The sequence below is a fragment of the Sorex fumeus genome, unplaced genomic scaffold (genome assembly GCF_029834395.1).
Source record: "Sorex fumeus unplaced genomic scaffold, SorFum_2.1 ptg000008l, whole genome shotgun sequence".
Lineage (NCBI taxonomy): Eukaryota > Metazoa > Chordata > Mammalia > Eulipotyphla > Soricidae > Sorex > Sorex fumeus.
In genome coordinates this window covers 9,681,958-9,704,235 of record NW_026606065.1, presented here as the reverse complement: position 1 = coordinate 9,704,235, position 22,278 = coordinate 9,681,958, and the positions used below count along the sequence as shown (strand labels likewise).

Sequence of the window (22,278 nt, the reverse complement as noted above, 5' to 3'; positions counted from 1 at the left end):
CTCGCCAGGTTTTGCCACGTGGGCAAGATACTCTCAGTAGCTTGCCGGGCTCTCAAAGAGGGGTGGAAGAATCGAACTTGGGTCAGCCATGTCAACTGCAAGCAAGGCAAACGCCTTACCAGCTGTGCCATCGCTCCAGCCCAATACTAAATGTTTTTAACATTCAAATAGCTTAGGTCAAATATTTGTAACGTTCTAGAATAGGAAGTAACTGCTAATGTTATAAAACCCCATCACTTTGCTCAGGGGTAAAGATCTGAAGCTATAACCAGGTATTAAACAGGTCTTAGTGAGATTTTTAAATGGAAATAATAAAACTTGTCTTGCTTTGAATTCTGTTTTTTTCTAGCCCATTTTGAATTAATCATTCCCAAAATTGTGAAATGTATTCCAAAAGCCAGGCTACGCAACTTCTTTAGCAAATGGGGGCAGGGGCTCAGGGATAAAAATAAAACCCACTCCATTCTTACCGGTGGCCCAGGTGGACCCCTTGGTCCCATTGCACCATCTTTTCCAGTAAAACCCTATTATAAAAACGAAATTAGTTACAAATTAGTGAGACAATGACCAAGTGAAAATGAAAGATGCTATGTCAGTTGCTAAGTGTGAGGGTGAAAGATTTACCCCAAATTATTATTTACAGGTCATCTTTTAAATAACAAAAGACAAGACCCAAAAATATGGTCTCCAATTTAACCATGTCTCATTGAATGATTAATTTCTACAGTATTCTTTTATATAGCTTTAAAGAAATCCATGTTTAGAGTCAAACTATCTTCTCCAGTGAAGGAAACTACATTTCATGAAAATATTGGGTTTTCCTTTTGCAAGAATAAATGAATACTATCCCTTTGAGCTTGTAGCACTGTCCTCCCATTGTTCATAGATTTGCTTGAGTGGGCACCAGTAACATCGCTATTGTAAGACTTGTTGTTACTATTTCTAGCATATCGAATACATCATGGGTAGCTTGCCAGGCTTTTGCCTTGCAGGCACGATACTCTCGGTAGGTTGCCAGGCTCTCTGAGAGGGGTGGAGGAATTGAACCAGGGTTGGCCCGAGTCGGCCGTGCACAAGGCAAACGCCCTACCCACTGTGCTATCGCTTCAGCCCCTGAATACTAACCCTTAGTACTAAAACAATCAATGTCCACAAACCATCCCAGGAAGGGTCAAAGTGGGCGAAGAAAAGCAGGTGGTTGGGGCTGGAGCGATAGTACAGCAGGTAATTTGCCTTGCACGCAGTCAACCCCAGTTCAATCCTCGGCATTCCATATGATCCCCCAAGCACAGCCAGGAATAATTCCTGAGTGCAGAGCCAGGAGGAACCCCTGAGCATTGTTGGGAGTGACCCCAAAAGCAAAAACAAACAAACAAAAAAAGAGAAGCAGGTGGTGTCATAAAAGATGCAATGGCCAGTCACTAAAAGACAGATCCTCTCAGGATGGGAAATTTGTGATGATAGTAGACTATAGACCTAACAAGATTGTCACTCAATGTCTCTTTTGCAAACCACAGCACTCAAAAGGAGAGAGATAACAAAAGGGAATGCCCTGCCACAGAGGTAGGGTGGAATGGGGAGATGAAGGATGGGAGGGATACTGGGACTGGTGGTGATGGAGAATGGGCACTGGTGGAGGATGAGTATTCGATCATTGTATAACTGAAACCCAAGCACAAAAATATGTAAGTCTACAACTGTACCTCACGGTGTTTCACTAATAAAAATTTAAGAAAAAAATTTTAAAAAAATAAAAGACAGTCTGGAAAGAAAGATGGCAGCCGCACGGGAGCCTTGTGGACAGCAGGTTTGAGCCGGGCTCGGCGGGAGCGGCGGGGACCTCATGGGAAGGGGGGCTTTGTGGGCCGTCCCCCACGCCCCACCGAGGTCGCCAGCTGCCCCCCATGAGTGGCTCTCCGGCACGGCCACGACTCCAGGGCACAGAAACCAATCTCTTAACTATCTAACTTTTAATAGAAATTCTTCCAGGGTCAATAAGTAAAATAGCAGAAATTCAAAACCGCGCGGCCGCAATAGCGGCCGCGCGACATCATTTTATTCTTAAACCAAGTTGTAGAAAGCAAATCATTTCACAACGCTGTTTCAGCATATCTGATTGTGGGGGGTGGGTCGTAAACTCTAAACAATAATTGTGCATCTTCTATCGAAACAATCTATCTAGTCAAAGTAGATAGAGTATTAACTAGAACTCATCTGCCTCACAAGAATTGGGAGGGGTGGGAGGTGGGGGTCTATTGGGGTTCGGGGTTAAAAATAAGTATTGGTAAAGGGAAATGTGTTTAATATTTACATGACTGAGACCTAAACCCGAAAGCTCTGTAACTTTTCCCACAGTGATTCAATAAATAAATAAATTATAAAAAAAAAAAGAGTTGCGATGAACACAAAAAAATAAATAAATAAAATAAAAAGGCAATTGGTAAAGGAAAAAAAAATAAAAAATAAAAAAAAATAAAAGACAGATCCCTTCACCTAAATAAGGGCCAGATAAGGGCAGGACTACTGATGTCTCCACTCCTGGTGAATCTCCTTATCTTACCATCATCCAACCCCTCAAAAAGACAAAGATGTACTTCCCTATCCTATCTATCATAAAAAGCTGCTAATTTTTTTTAGTGGCCCTTCTCTACTCGTTTTAGGACGTAGAGGCATTCACATGAAAGGCAAACCAGCATCGATGCCTGGTTGACACAGGAGAGATATGTCCAGAAGCAAAGCACATCTCCTAAGCGCCAGTTCCCTTTTGGTGCCAAGGCTCCTAGTTTTTTTTTCCCTCTGTACAGTGCCAAGTGACCTCTGCCTGGAATGAGTCATCCTGCTACCCGGTTCGTACTCATTCCCCACAGCAGAGCTCTGAAATCCAGCTGGGGATTTCTGAGTCAGGTCATTTTTATGACTATTGCATTCCTCTGTCAAAGGAGATTTTTGTCTCATTTTCTGCAGAGAATAAGAATAATTTCATCCATATTTTTGAACCCTAGCAAAAAATCAAGATCATTTGGATCACTGCCAGCACTTGGTCTCTATGCTTCCACTGATTTTACAAAAAAAGGAAGTTTAATTCTTAAAAACTGTGTTAGAAATATTCCACAACCACTATCCCATTTCTCTCCCAAACTTATAAATATTTCACTGTTTCCTGTAAGATCTATGCCTGCTTGACACAAAAGACTCCAGGTTCATTTGATGCAACACGATCATTACTTGTGAGGATAATTCAGAAGCAAAGTGCCCTGGCAGTATTTTTTAGAGAGTTTGAACTGTGTTTCTTTTTTCTACATTTCCAAACATACTTTAAAAAAATTTTTTTACACTGTCTGAAAACCACTATGGTTTTATTAATGCAATCTTTTTTAGATTTCTTTCATAATGGCTTCATTAAGATTTTGTCTTTGTGTTTCTGGTTTGTATTCATTTAGCATAATAGCCTTCACATTCTACCCATATTCTTAAGAGACAGCATTATTCCATTTTATATATACAAATATATGTAATACATTATATATGATCCATATATTCTAGATCCATTTATGCACCAATAGACATAGTACAATCATTTTCTGTTAGAAAATATATTGAGGTTGAAGTGAGGAGGATTCTATTCCTTATGTACTTAGAAGAGGTATCCACTGGGCAGAAACTGAGCATCTGCAGAAACTTCTAGTATAATTTTAATTTGTTTCCACTGGCAAAAGCTGCAGCTTCCCCCAACCCCCTAATGTAAGGGTGGCAGGGACGACATAGAGTTGCTTTCATAGATACTCGAATATTAAATACCTTTTTACACGGCTCTCTTGTGACTCTCTAAGGACCTTCAACTGAAAAATCACCTATTCTCAATACAACCCATGAATCTATTCTTAGCAACTACATCTTGGTATCAAGGTTTCTTGCATCACCGTGGTACGTGAGCTACTTCTAAGCTTCCTCCTCTTCCACTACATTCGTTTTTTTCAAGTACCTTTAATTTTTTTTCATTTAAATTCCTGTACCCAAGTTCCATTATATTTGACAAAACTTTTCATAGCTCATCACTTGTATGTGCTACTTTTGAAGGAAGTAAACTGAAAAGAAGTTAGGTAAAAGAGGGGGATGATTTCCTGAAAGTGTTCTTGCCTTCAACCTGGGAGAGCTAGGTGAGACCCTCCAGTAAAACTGGGTTGACAGATTAGAATTTCTGAGGGGAAACCACATTCTAGACCAACTCCTTGCTTCTCAGAGAATTCAGTGATGACCTGCTTAGCAGTATATTGGTGGACCTGTTGCTGATATCGATTTTATCATCAAATCCTAGAAAGACTCTTTCAGTTCTGAAGGTATAGAGTTTATGCTCTAAATTCATAGGAAGTTTCCATAAAAGCCAAGATTACTCTCCAAGTTACACACAAGATGCCTAACACAAAAATTTTAATGTGAGGATTCAAAATAACTTAAGATCTTTTAATATCTTTCCAGTCAGCTACAATTTATTTCAAGAACCTCTTTTAAAAGTATTTTAAATATTTAAAATTTCAAGAACTTTCCTAAAATCTCAGAGTTTTGTTTGGGTGGTTTATATTCTAATATTGGGTGGTTTATTGACAGTTTTTCAAACTTCTACAAGATTCACATACCCTGCCTTTCCAGCCATACAAAATGAATTATGAATGCTTTGTAATTAATAGGCAACAATATCATACAATTTCCAACATCATCATCGCAGTCGCAAGAAACTTACTCTATCTCCCGGAGGTCCAGTTGGTCCTGGTGGACCCGGTAATCCTGGGGTTCCCTACACAAAAGAGAAATAAACAAGTGAAACACTGCAATATACTTCCTGTGTGGGTCAAGATATTTGTCCAAATTCATGGTTTTTGAGTCGACACAACTCTGAAAAGAAATGGAAAACCAGAACTCTGCACGGTGCCAACCAGACAACACAGTCCAGTCAACGAACAAATACTTACACAGCATAAAACTGAAGACTGGGACAAGAGTAGGAAATGGAAATAACGTGAAGCACATAGCCAGGCTTCTGCTTTGCCACTTAACCTTGGATCACCTTTTGAAGCATTACAAAGACAGCTTCCCATGCAATACCAGATGAGTGGAAGAAAAGGCGACTTCAAGAACAACTCACTATTCGGCCCGGAAGTCCTGGCTCTCCAGCGTCACCTTTCATCCCTTGGCGACCCTAGACCAAGCAAGGGGAAAGCAGGCTCAGGGGGTTTACAGAAAATCAATGCAAAGGGAAAATCAGTGTAATGAGGCATTCTGAAATCGCTATCACTTCACAAATCCAATGTAAGCATATTTTTCAAGAGAGACAAATAAATCTCTTTTCATTGATGCTCACTTTTTCACCTAGAGAGACTATTACAAGTTCCACTTATAATATAAATGGGCCATTTTATATACTTATGGGATAGGACATCGACCTTTTAGAGTACCTTAAGGAATTTACACAGAAATGGAATCTGAAGGGCAAAGGCTATTTCATTCACTAATTAATTTAGTCTTAATTTTATAGATATTCAATGACATGTCCAAAAAATAATTTTGGACTTCATACCTTGAAGATACTTGTTACAGAAAACAAAGCTGAATTAATTAAAATCAATTAACTTAATAAAATAGTACAAGTAAGAAAAGTTAAAAGTACTGAAAATTCCCTTTCAACAAACATAGCTAAAAGGAGGTTCATTCAACCGCTTTGAGCGAAAAATACAGTTCTTTTACATTCTCATTTCTATCTATGCCTGAAAAAAAATGATTTTCCTCTCTAAGTGCCAAAAATTTAACTGTTGTTTTCTATGGTATCTTAAGAGGAAGAGTGTACTTAAATTTAAGAACTGTATAGCATATTCTTATTCACATGCTGTTTTGCTTTATCTTAAGTTATAGGGGGGAAAATGTTACATTTTAGATCAATTATGGGCCTTTACCATAAAAGGTAAAACATCTTTTGTAACTTCAAATAAGCATATAGAACAAAAATTTTACATATGTACATATATAGTGGGCTGGAGCGATAGCACAGCGGGTAGGGCGTTTGCCTTGCACGCGGCCAACATGGCCGACCCGAGTTCGATTCCTCCGCCCCTCTCGGAGAGCCCGGCAAGCTACCGAGAGTATTCGATATGCCTGACACAGTAACAACAAGGTCTCCAATGGGGACGTTACTGGGCCCGCTCGAGCAAATCGACGATCAACGGGAGGGCCTTTACTTACTTTTACTTACTTACAAATATAGATATAGATATAGATATAGATATAGATATAGATATAGATATAGATAGATATGGTTTGGGGTCATACCTTGCTGTGCCAGGACTTACTCCTGGCTCTGAATTCAGTGATCACTCTTGGCAGTTTCAGGGGACCATATGGAGTGTGCTGGGGATGGAGCTTGGGTCTGGCACATTTCAAAGGAAGCAGTGTCCTACCCCCTGTACTATCACTCTAGCCCTAAATATTTTATTTCTAATTTTTGCTTGCTTGAGGGCCACACCCAATGGTGTTCAGGGCTTACTCTTAACATGCTCCAGGATCATTCCTGACAGTGCTTGCGGGGCCAGATGTGGTGCCAAAGAGCAAATCTGAGTGCAATGAAAGCATCTAAAACACCATACTCTCTCTCCAGCCCAAGTGTTTTATTTAGAATTTATTATGAAAGTAATGATCTTGATAAACAATGCAAACTTTCCTTGACGTCATAAATGTCAGAAAAGGAGGCCATGGATGCCCCATATTAAAAGCTGTTTCAAAGCTTTCAGGGTGTTAAAAGACATATGCATTACTTACTTTTAAAAATTAAAGGTCAAATAAATAACAGTTTTCCTGCAGAGTTTATATTACGTGATATTTACATTTCTGAAACTAGGGACATAGGAAGTTATCTCAATGACTAGCCTTGTTGAGCACCCTTAGAAAACATTTGAGTTTGGCAAAAATAGTAAAAAAATGTTCCAGTTAGACTTGATGTTAATCCACCATGCTCACTTAGTACAGAAAGCCTTTGTGCTTACTTGTTCTCCAGGAATAGAAAGTCCATTGGGTCCCTGGGGGCCTGGAGGACCCTGAGGGCCTGGAGGACCCGTATCTCCACGAGGACCAGGGGGCCCCTAGAAACAACACAGAGAAACAACCACAAAGTTACATCATGTTCTTCCAGCGCTAACATCCACTAAGAGATATCTTCATGACATTCAACCGTGTAATCTTTGTAAACATTTTAGAAATCTAGACCTGAAAAAATATTAGCGATTCCAATTCTTTCTTCCATTTACTATTTTAAAAAGAACAATTGGAAATTAAGAAGAGAACTTTCTAATAGAAATATATTTCTTTTTTAAAAATTGAAATACACTAAAAAGAACAGTTAGATCTTTATCTTTCATGATTTATATGAGATCAAAGTTCAAATTTCATTGGACTTGATTTATCTTACGCTAGTTCTATGTATCTTAGACTCTGACTTATTTCTGGGACTAATGCATATATAAATCAGGCAAGGAAATAACAGAATTCCCCTGCGTATTCTACGCTAGAGCTTCTTTGCTGTGTGTCTCGGTGGAAAAAAATCACATAGACCTGAGTCAGGATCTCAGTCTCACCCTTTTCTAACTGGATCAGCTTAACATGAGAGATATTATGATAAAAATTAAACACTATCTTCAAAAATATTCTACCACAAGATTTGAGTTGTTTTATTGAAGCCGGTGTGGAACCAATAAAAAAACGCCACTGAAACCCTAAGTGAACGTTATGCAGCCACTCAGCTCTTCTCGGACGCATGTGAATAAAAACTGAAAGTTTATTTCTAATCCTTTTTCCGAATTCCTAATCTCTAGAAGGCTAGGTTCCCTGATTAGTTTCCACCAGATAGATGGTCCGATTCACCCCCACACAACTCTATATCCCAGCAGTCCTGGGGTTCTTCTAATTCCCATTCTACAATTCCATAGCAGTAAGACATTTTATTTATTTATCTCTTTGGCTAGTCTAGCTCATCACTTTAGTATCTGGAAAAAAGACAGAGATAATCATACTGCCTACACAACTAAACTTTTGACCAACTTTCTCAAAGTCACACACCCCTTTGGTATGATAAATTTGAACTAGACTTCAACAATTAGGTGGAAATTTAGGTACATTCTAAACCATACTTACAACTGCGCCACTGATGCCTCTTTCACCTCTGGGACCTTTAGCACCTGGTCCTCCCTAAAATACACAGTAAGAGCACATTTTAAGTGTGAACATGGGAAAGAAAGAAGAAAGTGGCACATAAAAATTGCTTCAAGAAGCAGTACATTCCCAGAAAATACATCTGAAATTACATAAATGTTTTATATCATCCAACTACCTAAAGAAAAAAATTTCAGAAATTTGTATAAATGTCTCATTTTTATATTCTGAACTTTCCTTATTGGCAAATTTTGAAGTTATTTTGAATTTTGAGGTTGAATGGAAGAATAAAATTTATTGAAATACAGTGAAAAGTCTCTTTTGGAATTAGGCGCATGTAGTCTTCAGAGAAAATAGTAAGCAAAAGATTATCTTAAATATCTCAATCGCAAAATATGTACTCAAATAAAGATAATTCAGGCATCACTGAACAAAGAAAAAAGAAAAAATATTTACTTGGCATCCAACAATATTTCTCATGGCTAGAATAAAGATTTCCTACATTTCAAAAACATCTAAATAGTTTCCAGGATATAATTTTATGATTGTAAGTACTGATCAAATAAGTCAGTATTCATAAAACAATTTATGATAATTCCCATGACTTTTTATTGTGTGTACAAGTAACTGAGTTAACCAAAAACCAATTTACATTGTGTAAATACTTGGTAGTAATATTTGGTATACTGAGTATAGTAACATTGGTATTTTGAGATTCCCCTGAGGTGTTCGTACTTTATTTTTTTTTTTTGGTCACACCTGGTGATGCACAGGGACCACTCCTGGCTCTGCACTCAGGAATTACCCATGGTGGTGCTCAGGAGACCATATGGGATGCTGGGAATTGAACCTGGGTCGGCCGTGTGCAAGGCAAATGCCCTACCCACTGTGCTATCGCTCCAGCCCAGAGAAATGTGATCAAGTTATTTTTTTCTTAACTTCTGCTTTCCAAACAAACTTCCCTCCCCAAAATGGTATGCAGTTTAAATTATTTCATATAGTTAAATTATGAAGTACAATATATGCTTTATACTGACAAAAGATTGATCATTCCAGAGATTTTACAAAAAAATAATAATAATAATAGAAGAAGAATAATTTGTTTCCTTACCGCAGGCCCAGGTGGTCCTGGAGGTCCAATGCTATCCTGTGAGCATGTACAAGCATTTGGTAGGGCAGGGCATTTTGCTTCATCTCTCTAAAAATTTTTAAAAAGAAATTTAGAGTACAACTGACTTTCCATCTGCCTCACACTTCTCTGATTCACACAAGAAAATCTGTTTCCCAACTGGAAGGCATCATTTCTAGTTATCATTACAAGTAAGCCTCTTGTTACATCTTGTTTTGCTCTTTTTTATCTTTATGCTGTACTTCAAACATAAAACACATGACAAATATTTATACAAGCAAGAAGAAGAAAAAGAAAAGCAATGGGGTGGAGGGATATAGGTGATGTGGAGAAGTGGTGCAGTTCTGTATCTGAAGCACAGACTCAACAACACAGTAATCAAGAGACCTAAACTACAACCTTGGCTGGCACCAGGCTGTTTCACTTGGGCGCCCCAGAGGTGGGCAGGTGAGAGCCCTCCATACCCCAAGGGACCCAGCCCCGACAGCAGAAAACCTCCACAACTCAACCACTGCCCTGATCACATCTGCTCTCCACGCACTAGGGCCAAGCCTCACCCATGAGTGAACCTTTTTTTCGACCTTCATAGGACATACCCCACCCATACTCCCAAAAGTACCACCCCACTATTTTTTTTTATTTTATTGAATCACTGTGAGATAGTTACAAGCTTTCATGTTTGGGTTACAATCACACAATAATCAAACACCAATCCCTCCACCAGTCCACATACCCCACCACCAATATCCCCGGTATACCCCCTCTTTCCCGCTCTCCCCCTGCCTCCATGGCAGACATGATTTCCCATACTCTCTCTCTACTTTTGGGCATTATGGTTTGCAATGCAGATACTGAGAGATTATCATGTTTGGTCCATTATCTACTTTCAGCATGCATCTCCCATCCCAACCAGTTCCTCAAGCTATCATTTCTTAGTGATCCTGTCTCTGTTCCAGCTGCCCTCTCTCATTTGATCATGAGGCAGGCTTCCAGCTATGAAGCAATCTATCTGTCCCGTATATCTACTGTCCTTAGGTGTCAGCCTCACATTATGTTGTTTTATACTCCACAAATGAGTACAGTCCTTCTATATATGTCACTCTCTTTCTGACTCATTTCACTTAGCATGATACTCTCCATGTCTATCCATTTATAAGCAAAGGGCATGACTTTATCTCTCCTGACAGCTGCATAGTATTCCACTGGCATGGATGTGGAGAAAAAGGGACACTCTTTCACTGTTGGTGGGAGTCCCCACTAGTCCAGCCTTTCTGGAAAACAATATGGACAGTCCTTCAAAAACCAGAAATTGAGTTTCCATAAGACCCTGCAATACCACTTCTGGTAATATATCCCAAGGATGCAAAAAAGCACAGTAGAAATGACATCTGAACCTATATGTTCATTGCAGCACTGTTCACAATAGCCAAAATCTGGAAACAACCCAAGTGCCCTAGAACAGATGACCGGTTAAAGCAACTTTGGTACATCTACACAATGGAATACTATGCAGCTGTCAGGAGAGATGAAGTCATGAACTTTGCTTATAAATGGATAGAGGCTCCACTTTTGATGGGATTCAAAGTAAGAGGCAATCACCCTTAGAGGGAAATATTATATTATTTCGGTTCTGTTTGGGGGCAGGGATTGCGGTACGGGATGGAAACACCTGAAATATGGTGGTTGCAAGGTGTATGGTAGTGGGATTGGTGTTTGAATAGTAAATGTAATCAAATGCTGTGAACTATTTTACAAAATAAAAAAAATTAAAAAAAGAATAAAAGGGACTGGAGTGATACCACAGCGGGTAGGACATTTGCCTTGCACGCCGGCTGACACAAATTCAATTCCCAGCATCCCATATAGTCCCCTGAGTACCACCAGGAGTAATTCTTGAGTGCAAAACCAGAAGTAACCCCTCTGCATCACCAGGTATGACCCAAAAAGAAAAATAATAATAATAATAATAATAATAATAATAATAATAAAGAATCTGGGGTGGAAGAAAAACAACAACTTTGGAACTTTAAAACCTGCCTGTCAAAGTGTGGGAAGGAGCTGAGAGAGGGGTGGGCGAGAGATGGGAACTCTGGTAGAGGGAACTGACTCTGGTGATGGGATTGGTGTTGGAATATTGTATGTCTAAGACTCATCTATCAATAACTTTGTAAATCACACCTCCTTAATTAAATAACTAAATAAAACCTAGCACAAGGGTCACCAGTAATTAAAACCAATGTTAGAGGAATGGTGATTACCTCGGATTTTGGTCCCCAGAATCCAACCTAAAATCCATTTCATAACCTACAAAGACGTACATGTCCTTTAAATGAGCATCTGCCACCTTGCCAATCATGCTGAACCACTATTCTCCCATTCTCCTCCAGCTCCAGTGGACTAAATGTTTCTTCAGATATTGTGAGCACACTGTGGCCTTAGGGATTTTGAATGTCCTGTCCTTCTGCCTGGATTACTCTTTCTCCTTTATCCACATTGTTTGTTTCAGTACTTCATTCAGATCTCAGTTTAAATCGCACTGTGTCACTGAGAGTTGATGGTTCCTACCTGACTCTCTACCTACTCCTTTACATAGATCTGTTTTTCACCCCCAGACTTTACACGCTACAATATTGCGTATACTTATTGTTTGTTTTTTCTCTTTCTTTGTCTTTCACTGGAATACTCACTTTTCACTACGATAAATTCAATTATTTTAGAATGATTCCAGGCTTATTAAAGGTATTGATAAATACCTGACTAAATGTACAGACATCCTATGGATGTATACAGTTATCTGTTCATAAAAAGCTTCAAAACCTTCATCAACATTGAACTTTCTATTATCCAGGTACTCCAAGGAGGGAAATTTTTCATCATCTCCAAAAACTATGTTTATTCCTACCTTCCAGAAAACTCATATAACTGAAAATAAACTGCTGCTTTTTTATAAGCAATCAGAGGGCTTTGCAATAAATGAGTCTATTATTAAACATGCTGACTCAGTTGGACCTTTCTGTTAGAGTGATTTTCCAGATGTGGTTTCATGCATTCCCAGATTTCAAAGGAGGGGGGTCATTATGTGATGAGCACTCACAAAATGTGAGTCCCGGGACTCCATCCTGGAGATGCAGTTGCTGAGTGCTACATCCTCTCCCAGACCATCTGCGTCACAAAGGCTTACTCCTTGGGGTCAACTGAAACTATGACAGGATTTGATCTTTTTTTTTTTTTACTTACCCTAGAGGGAATATCACAGCATCTGTCTCTACTGGTCCACACTGGACTGCAAACAATATCAAAATTCTGTATTTGGAACTGCAAACAACACCAACAGCAATATCAGCTAAAGATGCATGAAAACATTTTATATTAACGTTTCCACATTCTAACCCTTGCCAACTTCTCACTTAGACTCTCTCATGAGGTCAAATCCCTGACAGCAATGTGATCCTTACTTCATAAAGAAATAACATAAAAAATATGTGCCTAAAAAAGAGAAAGAAAAAGTAAAGCAAAATGTTTATGTGAAATTTCCACTTTGGGCCCAACTCCTTAGCTAAAATTAAATGTTTCATTGGATTTTCTTTTGCTTATAATAACAAGTTTAACTTTTTAAAATTTCTTTCACATTTAAATCAAATTTTAAGAATCTACTCATAGAAAAGAAACACTAAAAAGAAAATTCCTCCTTTATTCTAAAATTTCTATTTTCAAAGAATTTTGCCTGAAGGTTCTTAAGATTTTCCTTAGTGTAACTATTTCATAATATAAACTTTCTATTTTCCTACTTTTTAAAAATGAAGTTCTTTTGATGAAAAGACTGTTTATATACAGTAAACATCTCTTATAATTCTATTTTAGTTCTATTTGAATATCAAATTATATCTTTAACTGGAAGTCTAAAATTTAAGAACAATTAAATTCAATTTGCACTAAATATTCTACATAATGGAGTAAAAATTTTACTTTAGAAATTAGAAGAAACTTCTATCCATGGAAAAAAGTTAAATTAAATCATTTTTTAAGAAAATAAGGGTTGGAGCTATAGCACAGCAGATAGGGAATTTGTCTTGCATGCGGCCAACCCAGGTTCAATGCCTGGCATCCCATATGATCCCCCAGGCACCACTAGGAGTAATTCCCGAGCACAGAGCCAGGAGTAATCCCTGAGCATCGCTGGGTGTGACCCAAAAAAACAGAAAAAAAAAGAAAATAATAAAAGCCAGAGTTATTTACCTTACTTTTAGAATGATACTACTCTGGATTACCACTGCTTTATTTGAATCTAATAATTCTGGTACAGTGAACACTTCAGATTCAACATTTTACATGAATGATCATTGTCCATGGGATTGGTAAGCTCCTCTCTTAAACTTGAGCTAGTGAACCACGGAGAAATGTTGGGGGTTGGGAGGTCCTTGTACAAAGTTCTTCCTTCTAAGGCAGAAATGATTCCTTTGCAAAGGAGCCAGATAAAGACTGTCACAGCCACTGTACACACAGGCTGAATGTCCTGATGGAACAAACTTGTGCTAACAATCGCTATCTCTGAATAACAAAAAAGTGAGTTATTTTGGATTTCACTACTCATCCTGGCCACTGCTCATGTTTTATTCTCCAACTTGATCCTATGTCAAGATGTTCTCTGATGCCCTGACATCTTATTTTGCTTCTAGCATCTTATCCTATTGGGCCAGTAGTATATTTTCTCAATATAACTTTTCCAATGTTTCAACATGATCAAGAAGTTAGACAATTTAATAATGCCCAAAAAAAAAAGAATACCCAACTCTATTACTTTTTAAAATGTCTTTTAATTTCATTTCAGCAAGATACCAAGAAAACTTAGAATTACTTACTGTGGCTGATCTTCTTTCACCTTTGAGTAGTTTTCCAAGAATTTCATAACCATCAGTTGTGATATTTCCAGCTTCCTTGATGTCTTTTTCTATGATTTCATAGCAGTCAATGTAAATTTTGACACTTTTTGAGGTCACGACAATGTGAACCTAGGAAGATTATTTGTTTTAATTATAAAATTTCTACCATAAAGAAATTGACTCATTTCTTTGTCTTTCAGATCACAGCCTTTTTAAAAAGTGATTTAAATATACATATTTAATCTTGAACCAAAAAATTCAAGAAACAGATTGTAATGTTGATGGCATAACATAAAATTGTATGGGACACTTCGTCACTCCAGCTGATCTCAGTTTCCTTTATGCACATATACATGCATAACTTCTCATTTTCCCTTTTATGTACACTTGCCATTATGACCAAAGATAATGCAGAAGAAAACTCTGCACACTGTTCTCAGAAATTCTCAGAAGTTCACAAGCCATTTACATGTTAGTATGTACACTACAAAGTAGCACATTAAACTCACTAGATTGTTTTATATTTGTATTTCCTAACCTCAGGCAATTTGCACATCAATACATAAATGTAATAAGGAATTAGCACTTTTCTCATGAACATAATTCAAATACCACACCCATTATTGGAATTATGGTATTGGAATTAGGTTTATGAGAAATCATTATTAATAGCATATGTAAGCCAAAAATAATTAATCAAATAAGAAATTTAAGAATTAACACTCTTCTATGGATATTTAATTCTGGAAGATAATACAATTCAGGATTCATTATCCTTTATAAGGAAAGAATTTATTTTGATCTGATATTCAAGACAAATAATATTAAGAAATAATTTGTAAGTCTATAACTGTACCTTGTGGTGTTTCACTAATAAAAAAAATAAAAATAAAAAAATTTTAAAAAAGAAACTTATTTGGACAGATAATTACTAAAACATTTATTTTAACCACGTAGAGAATGGATATAAGTAATCTTTGAGTTTATAATTATGCCCATGGCATCCACTTAGAAAGCACAACCAAGAAGGGCTTGATCAATTTGAAAGTTCAGCTCCACATTAAAAGGAACAATATTTCCCTTCAGGGCTTCTACTCAATAAGTATAATAATAATCTTCACTGATTTTTTAAAATTTTAAAATTATTTCATTGTAGTTTAGGTAACAAGGTTATAATAATATTAAAGTGTATGGGCTGGAGTGATAGCACAGTGGTAGGGCGTTTGCCTTGCGTGCAGCCAGCGTGGCCAAGCCGGGTTCGATTCCTCTGCCCCTCTCGGAGAGTCTGGCAAGCTACCGAGAGTATCTTGCCCACACGGCAAAAGCCTGGCAAGCTACCCATGACGTATTTGATATGCCAAACACAGTAACAAGAAGTCTCAAAATGGAGACGTTACTGGGCCCGCTCGAGCAAATCGATGAACAACGGGAGGACAGTGACAGTGACATCAATATACAAACTGGCTGCATTCCAACACCATCAAAGTGTCCAAGAAGCCCCCAATGTCCCTCTACCACCTCATCATCCCTACTATTCCCGCCACCACTCTGTAATTAGAGTTTGTAATCAAAGCGAAGGATTTCTTTTTGTTGTTGTTTTTTAGCTTTTGGGCCACATCCGGCGGTACTCAGTGGTCACTCCTAGGTCTGCACTCAGAAATTATTCCTGGAAGTGCTCGGGGAATCATATGGGTTGCTGGGGATAGAACTGGGTCAGCTGAGTTGAAGAGAGCCCAATGATGAAGTACTATCTCTTCAGTCCTGGGGCCAAGGTTTCTACTGCTGATTTTAAACAACATTTCCCCACTTAAAATCACAAAAAAAAAAAACCAGTAATTCAGTGCACCTATACGTGGTAAATATAAATTATACTACACTTCATATAAAGGTGATAGGTAGTTTAAATAAACTATAAATGAAGCAACCTTTAATGCGCCAAAGGTGTCATCTATGCGTTTTACAACTCATAGAGAACTGGCAAGATATCTATCAACATTTTTTTGTTATTGTTGTTGTTCCTAGGCAACACCTGGCAATGCTCTGGGGTTGCTCCTGGCTCCGCACTCAGGAATCACTCCTGGTGGTGCTCAGGGGACCATAAGGGATGCCAGGGATTGAACCCAGGTCAGCCGCATTCAAGGCAAGCGACTTATCTTCTGTACTATCTCTCTCTGGCCCCATATTTTTTAACTTTATCCCAGAGGCAAAGAATCACCATGTATTTTAAAAATTACTGCATAAAAATTATTTCAAAATCAGAACTCAAATCTATAACATTATTCACAATGCATCTGTCATTCATAAAGAAGTGCTTTCTAAAAACATTTTGCTATAATTTCTTCAAAGTGCTTCGCTAAATTTTAGAAGCATGACTAATTACATTTTAGAGTGGGCTCTTTATCTAATAAACCAGTGACCCGAGTTTTTAAGAACTGCTTCCCAACTATGCAATGCTGGTAACAAAAAGACCAGTAGAAAATAAGAAAATAAAGAAATCCCCTTGGCAATTCAGGCTCAATGCAAGTTCTTTCATTCTCTAAAACTTATTTTTCATCTTTCCATTTTTTCCCATTATTACAAATTTCTCACTTGAACTACCTCAGCTCTTACAGTACATTAAAGAGGAGAATCCAAAGTCTTTCCTGTCACTTCCACTAATTCTCTGCTCTTAAAGTACTCCCATCCTAAGGACTGAAAAAATTTAGTTCCCAAATTAGATGAAAAATGAAAGTAGAACATTTGAGTCCTTGGATTAGTAAACAATGTAATATCCATCAGTTCTTGAATGTGATACGTGACTTGATGGGATAAAATACAGTAGACTTAAAAAAGAGAGAAAGAGAATTGGATGCCATGGATATGGTTTTGGTGGTAGAGCACATGCCCTGTATCAAGTCTTGCACCACTGAACCAAGATTGGCCCTTGGGTCAATCACTGACACAAGAAATAAAAAGAAAAGAACTCAGATATTGTTGCAGTGGGAAAGATATTGTTGCAGGGGGAATGTGTGTGTGTGTGTGTGTGTATATATATATATATATATATATATATATATATACATATATATATGTGCACACAAGACTCAACCTTTAACAAACATGTTAGCAATCTCTTGGGTTTAATGACTCCAGGGTGAAATAGAATCTTCACACACTTTCCTCTAAGAAAACTATTTTTGGATCATTTTTAGTGAGTTATGATAACAAGCAATGCAAAATTAATTATTTTGGTTCTGCTTTGGGTGTAGAGTTTGGGATTTGGGGTGGAAACATTCAAAATGTGGTGGGAAGGTACAATGGTGGTGGGATTGGTGTTCGAATATTAAATGTAATGAATTATTGTGAACAACTTTCACGGTCACGGTCCTCCCGTTGTTCATCGATTTGCTCGAAAGGGCCCAGTAACGTCTCCATTGGAGACTTTGTTGTTACTGTGTCTGGCATATCGAATACGTCACGGGGAGCTTGCCAGGCTCTGCCGTGCGGGCGAGATACTCTCGGTAGCTTGCCGGGCTCTCCAAGAGGGGCGGAGGAATCGAACTCGGGTCGGCCATGTTGGCCACTTGTAAGGCAAATGCCCTACTGCTGTGCCATCGCTCCAGCCTTCTTGGCCTTTTGGCTAAGATCAAGTGAACAACTTTATGAAAATAAAATAAAATTTTAAAAATTGACATTGGAGACGGTAAAAGAATTATGAAAATAAAGGGGGAAACTGAAAGGAAAGAGATGGAGAAAAAATTAAAAAGCTCTGAGAAGTAAAAACATTATGGAAATTAAAACATAATCCAAAGAAATTAAAATTCAAAACCAAATGACAGAAAGGTTCATAATAAAGAGGTAGGGATGAGAAAAAGCCCTATAATATGGGTTATACTACATAATTCAAATTTTGTAAAGTTCTTGTTATTGATGGGCTGGAGCGATAGCACAGCAGATAGGGCGTTTGCCTTGCACACAGCCAACATGGCCCATTGGAGTTCAATTCCTCCACCCCTCTCGGAGAGCCCGGCAAGCTACCGAGAGTATCTCGCCCGCACGGCAAAGCCTGGCAAGCTACCCATGACGTATTCGATATGCCAAACATAGTAACAAGTCTCACAATGTTACTGGGCTCGCTCCAGCAAATCGATGACCAATGGGAGGACAGTAACTTGTTATTGACAATTTATCTAAATGTTAGTAGTTGTCTCCTAATTAAAAGTATTATTGCTTTAAGTTTTCTTATTTTAATCATTCTGTAAAATTTAATTAAATTGTTAACATGACATTCTAATACATAAATTAACTTAACATTTTGAGTATTGTTTATAAATAACCAGACATTATGCTTTTACCTTATGAAAACTTCCATAAAATAATGTCTTCACTTCATCTGTATCAAATGTAATTGTCTGCACTTCACCTCTTGTATCCTTGTTAAAGAATGATAACGTTTTGCTAGAAGCTGTAATCAACATATATTTGTTATTAAAATACATAGTTTATATACTTCATATTAAAAGTATTAGTAAATAATTCTTGTTGGAAGGATTTATTTAAAACCAATAATTTCAGTTGGGACAACATGTAATAAAATATTTAGTGCTAAGATATATTTTATAAGTATATGTGAAATAAATATATATCTAAAAGGTTCTTAAAGAAAAGAGTGAAGGGAACAGAATAATATGGAATAACATATATAAAATAAACAGAAATAATAAAATGCATAGATGAATATGCCTTAAAATAAGATAAAAAAAATCCTTACGATCTGCGATCACTCCAACTTGTGGTTTGTAGTCTCTGTCTGTAATTTGCCAAATTGCGAAAGGATCAGTGGGAGTTTCTGGGAGAAGTCTAAACAATAATATAATTGTGTAGGAAGGAGGGAGTCCATTCGGATGTAGCTCTCTGATGAATAAAACAAAGTGGATGAATGAAAGAAGGAATGATAATAGAGTCATAAATAGAGAACTTTTTTTTTGCTTTTTATATCACACCCAGCGATGCACAGAGGTTACTCCTGGCAGTGCTCGGGGACCATATGGGATGCTGGGAATCGAACCTGGGTCGGTCGCATGCAAGGCAAATGCCCTACCCACTGTGCTATCGCTCCAGCCCCCAATAGAGAACATTTTAAATCTTTGCACCAGGACCTTCTTATGAACAGTACTGAAGATCATTTATGAATATCTAGTTATGTATGAGAAAGAAAAATAGGAATGACAGTAAAATAATTCAAAACTTCATTACACAAGCAGAAATATACTATAATCTGATAAAGTCACAAAAGTCTGGAAAATTGCCAAATGGTATTTTGTCCTTAAAGTAAAGGCCCTCCCATTGATCATCGATTTGCTCGAGCGGGCCCAGTAACGTCTCCATTGGAGACTTTGTTGTTACTGTGTCTGGCATATCGAATACGTCACGGGGAGCTTGCCAGGCTCTGCCGTGCGGGCGAGATCCTCTTGGTAGCTTGCCGGGCTCTCCGAGAGGGGCGGAGGAATCGAACTTGGGTCGGCCATGTTGGCTGCGTGCAAGGCAAATGCCCTTTTTTTTAAGTGATAGACATTATATCTACGAATATGACTTTAAAGGACATTTCAAACAAATATACTGTTTCTCATAAAAATTTTCTAATCCTGCGGTCCCATAGAGATAGTACAGCAGATTAAGCATTTGCTTTGCCACAGGCCAACCCAGGAGGTTAGGTCTGGTACCACATGTGGTCCCATAAGCACTGCCAGCAGTGATGCTGACAGCACAGAGTATGCCCTGATCACCACCAGGTGTGGCCTAAAAAAACAAACAAACAAGCAGAAAACTTTCCAAGCCTCTAATGTCTAATGATGTCCTGTGATGAAACTAATATTTATTATAACGGTTACAAAATGGTAATGCTCTAACATTAGGACCTCTTATACATCACCACTCAGAAGTTTGCTTTCTTGTGTAAGCCAGCAGTCTGTTTTCAACCCATTTTCAATCTTTCTTTCTAAATATTGATTCTTCTTATAATATATAAAATATAGTTTTACTAAATGTACTTAATTTCCAATGTCAGAATGCGAGATCATAAGTTACCTTTAATAAGATGCCTTTAATTTATAGAGTCCTGTCTCTATTAATTGTCATGCTTCCAAATTCCTCCCTTGAAATCAAACTAATCAAATAATCACCAGAAGCTCATATTTTCTCCAAAATAGCACTGTAGCACTGTCCTCCCGCTGTTCATTGATTTGTTCGAGCAGGCTCCAGTAACATCTCTATTGTGAGACATGTTGTTACTGTTTTTGGCATATCAAATACACCACTGGGAGCTTGCCAGGCTCTGCCGTGTGGGTGGGATACTCTCGGTAGCTTGCTGGACTCTCTGAGAGAAATGGAGGAATCAAACCCAGGTCGGCCACGTGCAAGTCAAACACCCTACCTGCTGTACTATTGCTCCAGCCCAAAATATTTCTCCAAAATAAAATCAATAATGACTATTAATGTCATAGACATGTGCAAACCCTCAGTGAGGACAAAAGAACTTGATTCAATTAAAAGAAAATGTGTCTTGGCTCTGAAACTGTTTGACAAAAAATGTGGTCTCATGTATTCTTACAGAGTTGACTGGGAGAAATCTTTGAAGCAGAATGGATGGTTCTCTGAGGCCATTTAATAAAACTTTCTCCCTGAAGGTAGGAAAATGGCCATGTAATCAACTCTTGGACAGAAAAGAGGCTATTCGTTCATGAACACTGGCAGAGGGCCCAGACTATCTCTTGGGGTTCATATCCTAGTATAAAACCAATAGTACTTCTGGAACATAATGCTGCCCTGCTTCTTAAAGCATATTCTTAGGGAAAGCTATGTAATATGGTGCCTTTTGTGTGTTCAAGAGCATATGATATTTATATTACATGTTAAAAATCATTCTCATATTAATTCATCCCTCACCTAAACCATTTTTTCTTTCTCCCTTACTTAACCACTACTTATTAAAAAAATTAATTGTATTTATACTTCTTTCAGTTCTGAGTTCTGAATCTTGCAAGCACAGTAAGCTGTAGTAAGTTAAAAGACAGTAACTCATCTTGAGGTAAAGTTACACACATAAGTTCACTTAAAAAAAAAAGAAAGAAAGAAAAAGAAAAATCTAAAACTGAAAACCACCATAGTTAACCATAAAAGAATTATGAGCTTGGTGTGGCCTAACTACAACATTATGATCTGTACTTCTTTAAAAGAAATTAGCTTTGGTTTTAAGTCTGAATTTTCCATCCGCTTTCCCAGAGTATTTCAAATTTCCAGCCTCATTTTCTGACCCTCTCCTGGAAGTTTCTGAAAACTTGGTTTTGTCTTGTTCTTTTCTTTCCATAAGTTGCCAAACACATATTTTTCAATATTAAAATGCTTTGTTTTAATGAGCAAGAAATACATATTTGGTTATCGTGCCCAGGTGCAAACTTTCATGAAGTAGAAGAACATCTAGAGCTACCCAAGAGACTGCTACACATCAGCCAATGAAAACTAACTGCTGCCTTTTTGAAGGTCGACAAGCAAAACTGCGCGTCTTTCATGTTCTGAAAGTCTGAACCACTAAAAGGAATGTGTGCTCTATTCTGTAGGAAACATGCAGTCTCTCTGCTTCATAGGGAGAAACTTTCAAAATAAGTGCCTTTTTGTTTAAATGGCCTCCCATAGAAGAAGCATTATCACATTTCTAATTTTAAATTCAAAACAGTCAATAGTACTAAACCCAGTTGAGATTCTTGGGTCTTAGGAGAGCAAGGCTTAAAAGTTCTTTCTAATCTCCAATGAAATTGGATGGATGACACTGGCCTTAAGGAAATTAGACACAGTCATCCACAAGAATCTTCTGACACTCTAAAGTTCCAGGATTCCAAGAAATTAGAGAGGAATTCATGGATTAAAAAAAGATGCCTGGCCCCTTGCCACACTTACGCTGTAGGCTGATTCACAAAGGCATTTTTCTGAAGTCTGTATGCTGAGTAGCTGGGGAAAGACCCTGATTCCAAAGAAACTCCTTGTACAGAAGCAAAGTTCTTTTCTGTTAGGTTGTATGCTTCAAGCATCTTAAAACCTTACAAC

The 22,278-nt window shown here is 37.8% G+C and overlaps 1 protein-coding gene across 1 annotated transcript in view; it reads right to left on the bottom strand.

Moving 5' to 3' along the window:
• COL12A1 (collagen type XII alpha 1 chain) overlaps positions 1–22,278 on the bottom strand; it is a 132,254-nt gene that overhangs the window by 11,256 nt on the left and 98,720 nt on the right. Inside the window, exons 49-59 of the mRNA XM_056109705.1 lie at positions 22,132–22,270; positions 18,950–19,092; positions 18,534–18,643; positions 14,179–14,328; positions 12,557–12,634; positions 9,302–9,388; positions 8,173–8,226; positions 7,029–7,124; positions 5,141–5,194; positions 4,739–4,792; positions 471–524 (exon numbers count right to left, since the gene is read on the bottom strand). Coding sequence (XP_055965680.1) covers positions 471–524; positions 4,739–4,792; positions 5,141–5,194; positions 7,029–7,124; positions 8,173–8,226; positions 9,302–9,388; positions 12,557–12,634; positions 14,179–14,328; positions 18,534–18,643; positions 18,950–19,092; positions 22,132–22,270 — 1,019 coding nt within the window. The remainder of the gene's footprint in view (positions 1–470; positions 525–4,738; positions 4,793–5,140; positions 5,195–7,028; positions 7,125–8,172; positions 8,227–9,301; positions 9,389–12,556; positions 12,635–14,178; positions 14,329–18,533; positions 18,644–18,949; positions 19,093–22,131; positions 22,271–22,278) is intronic.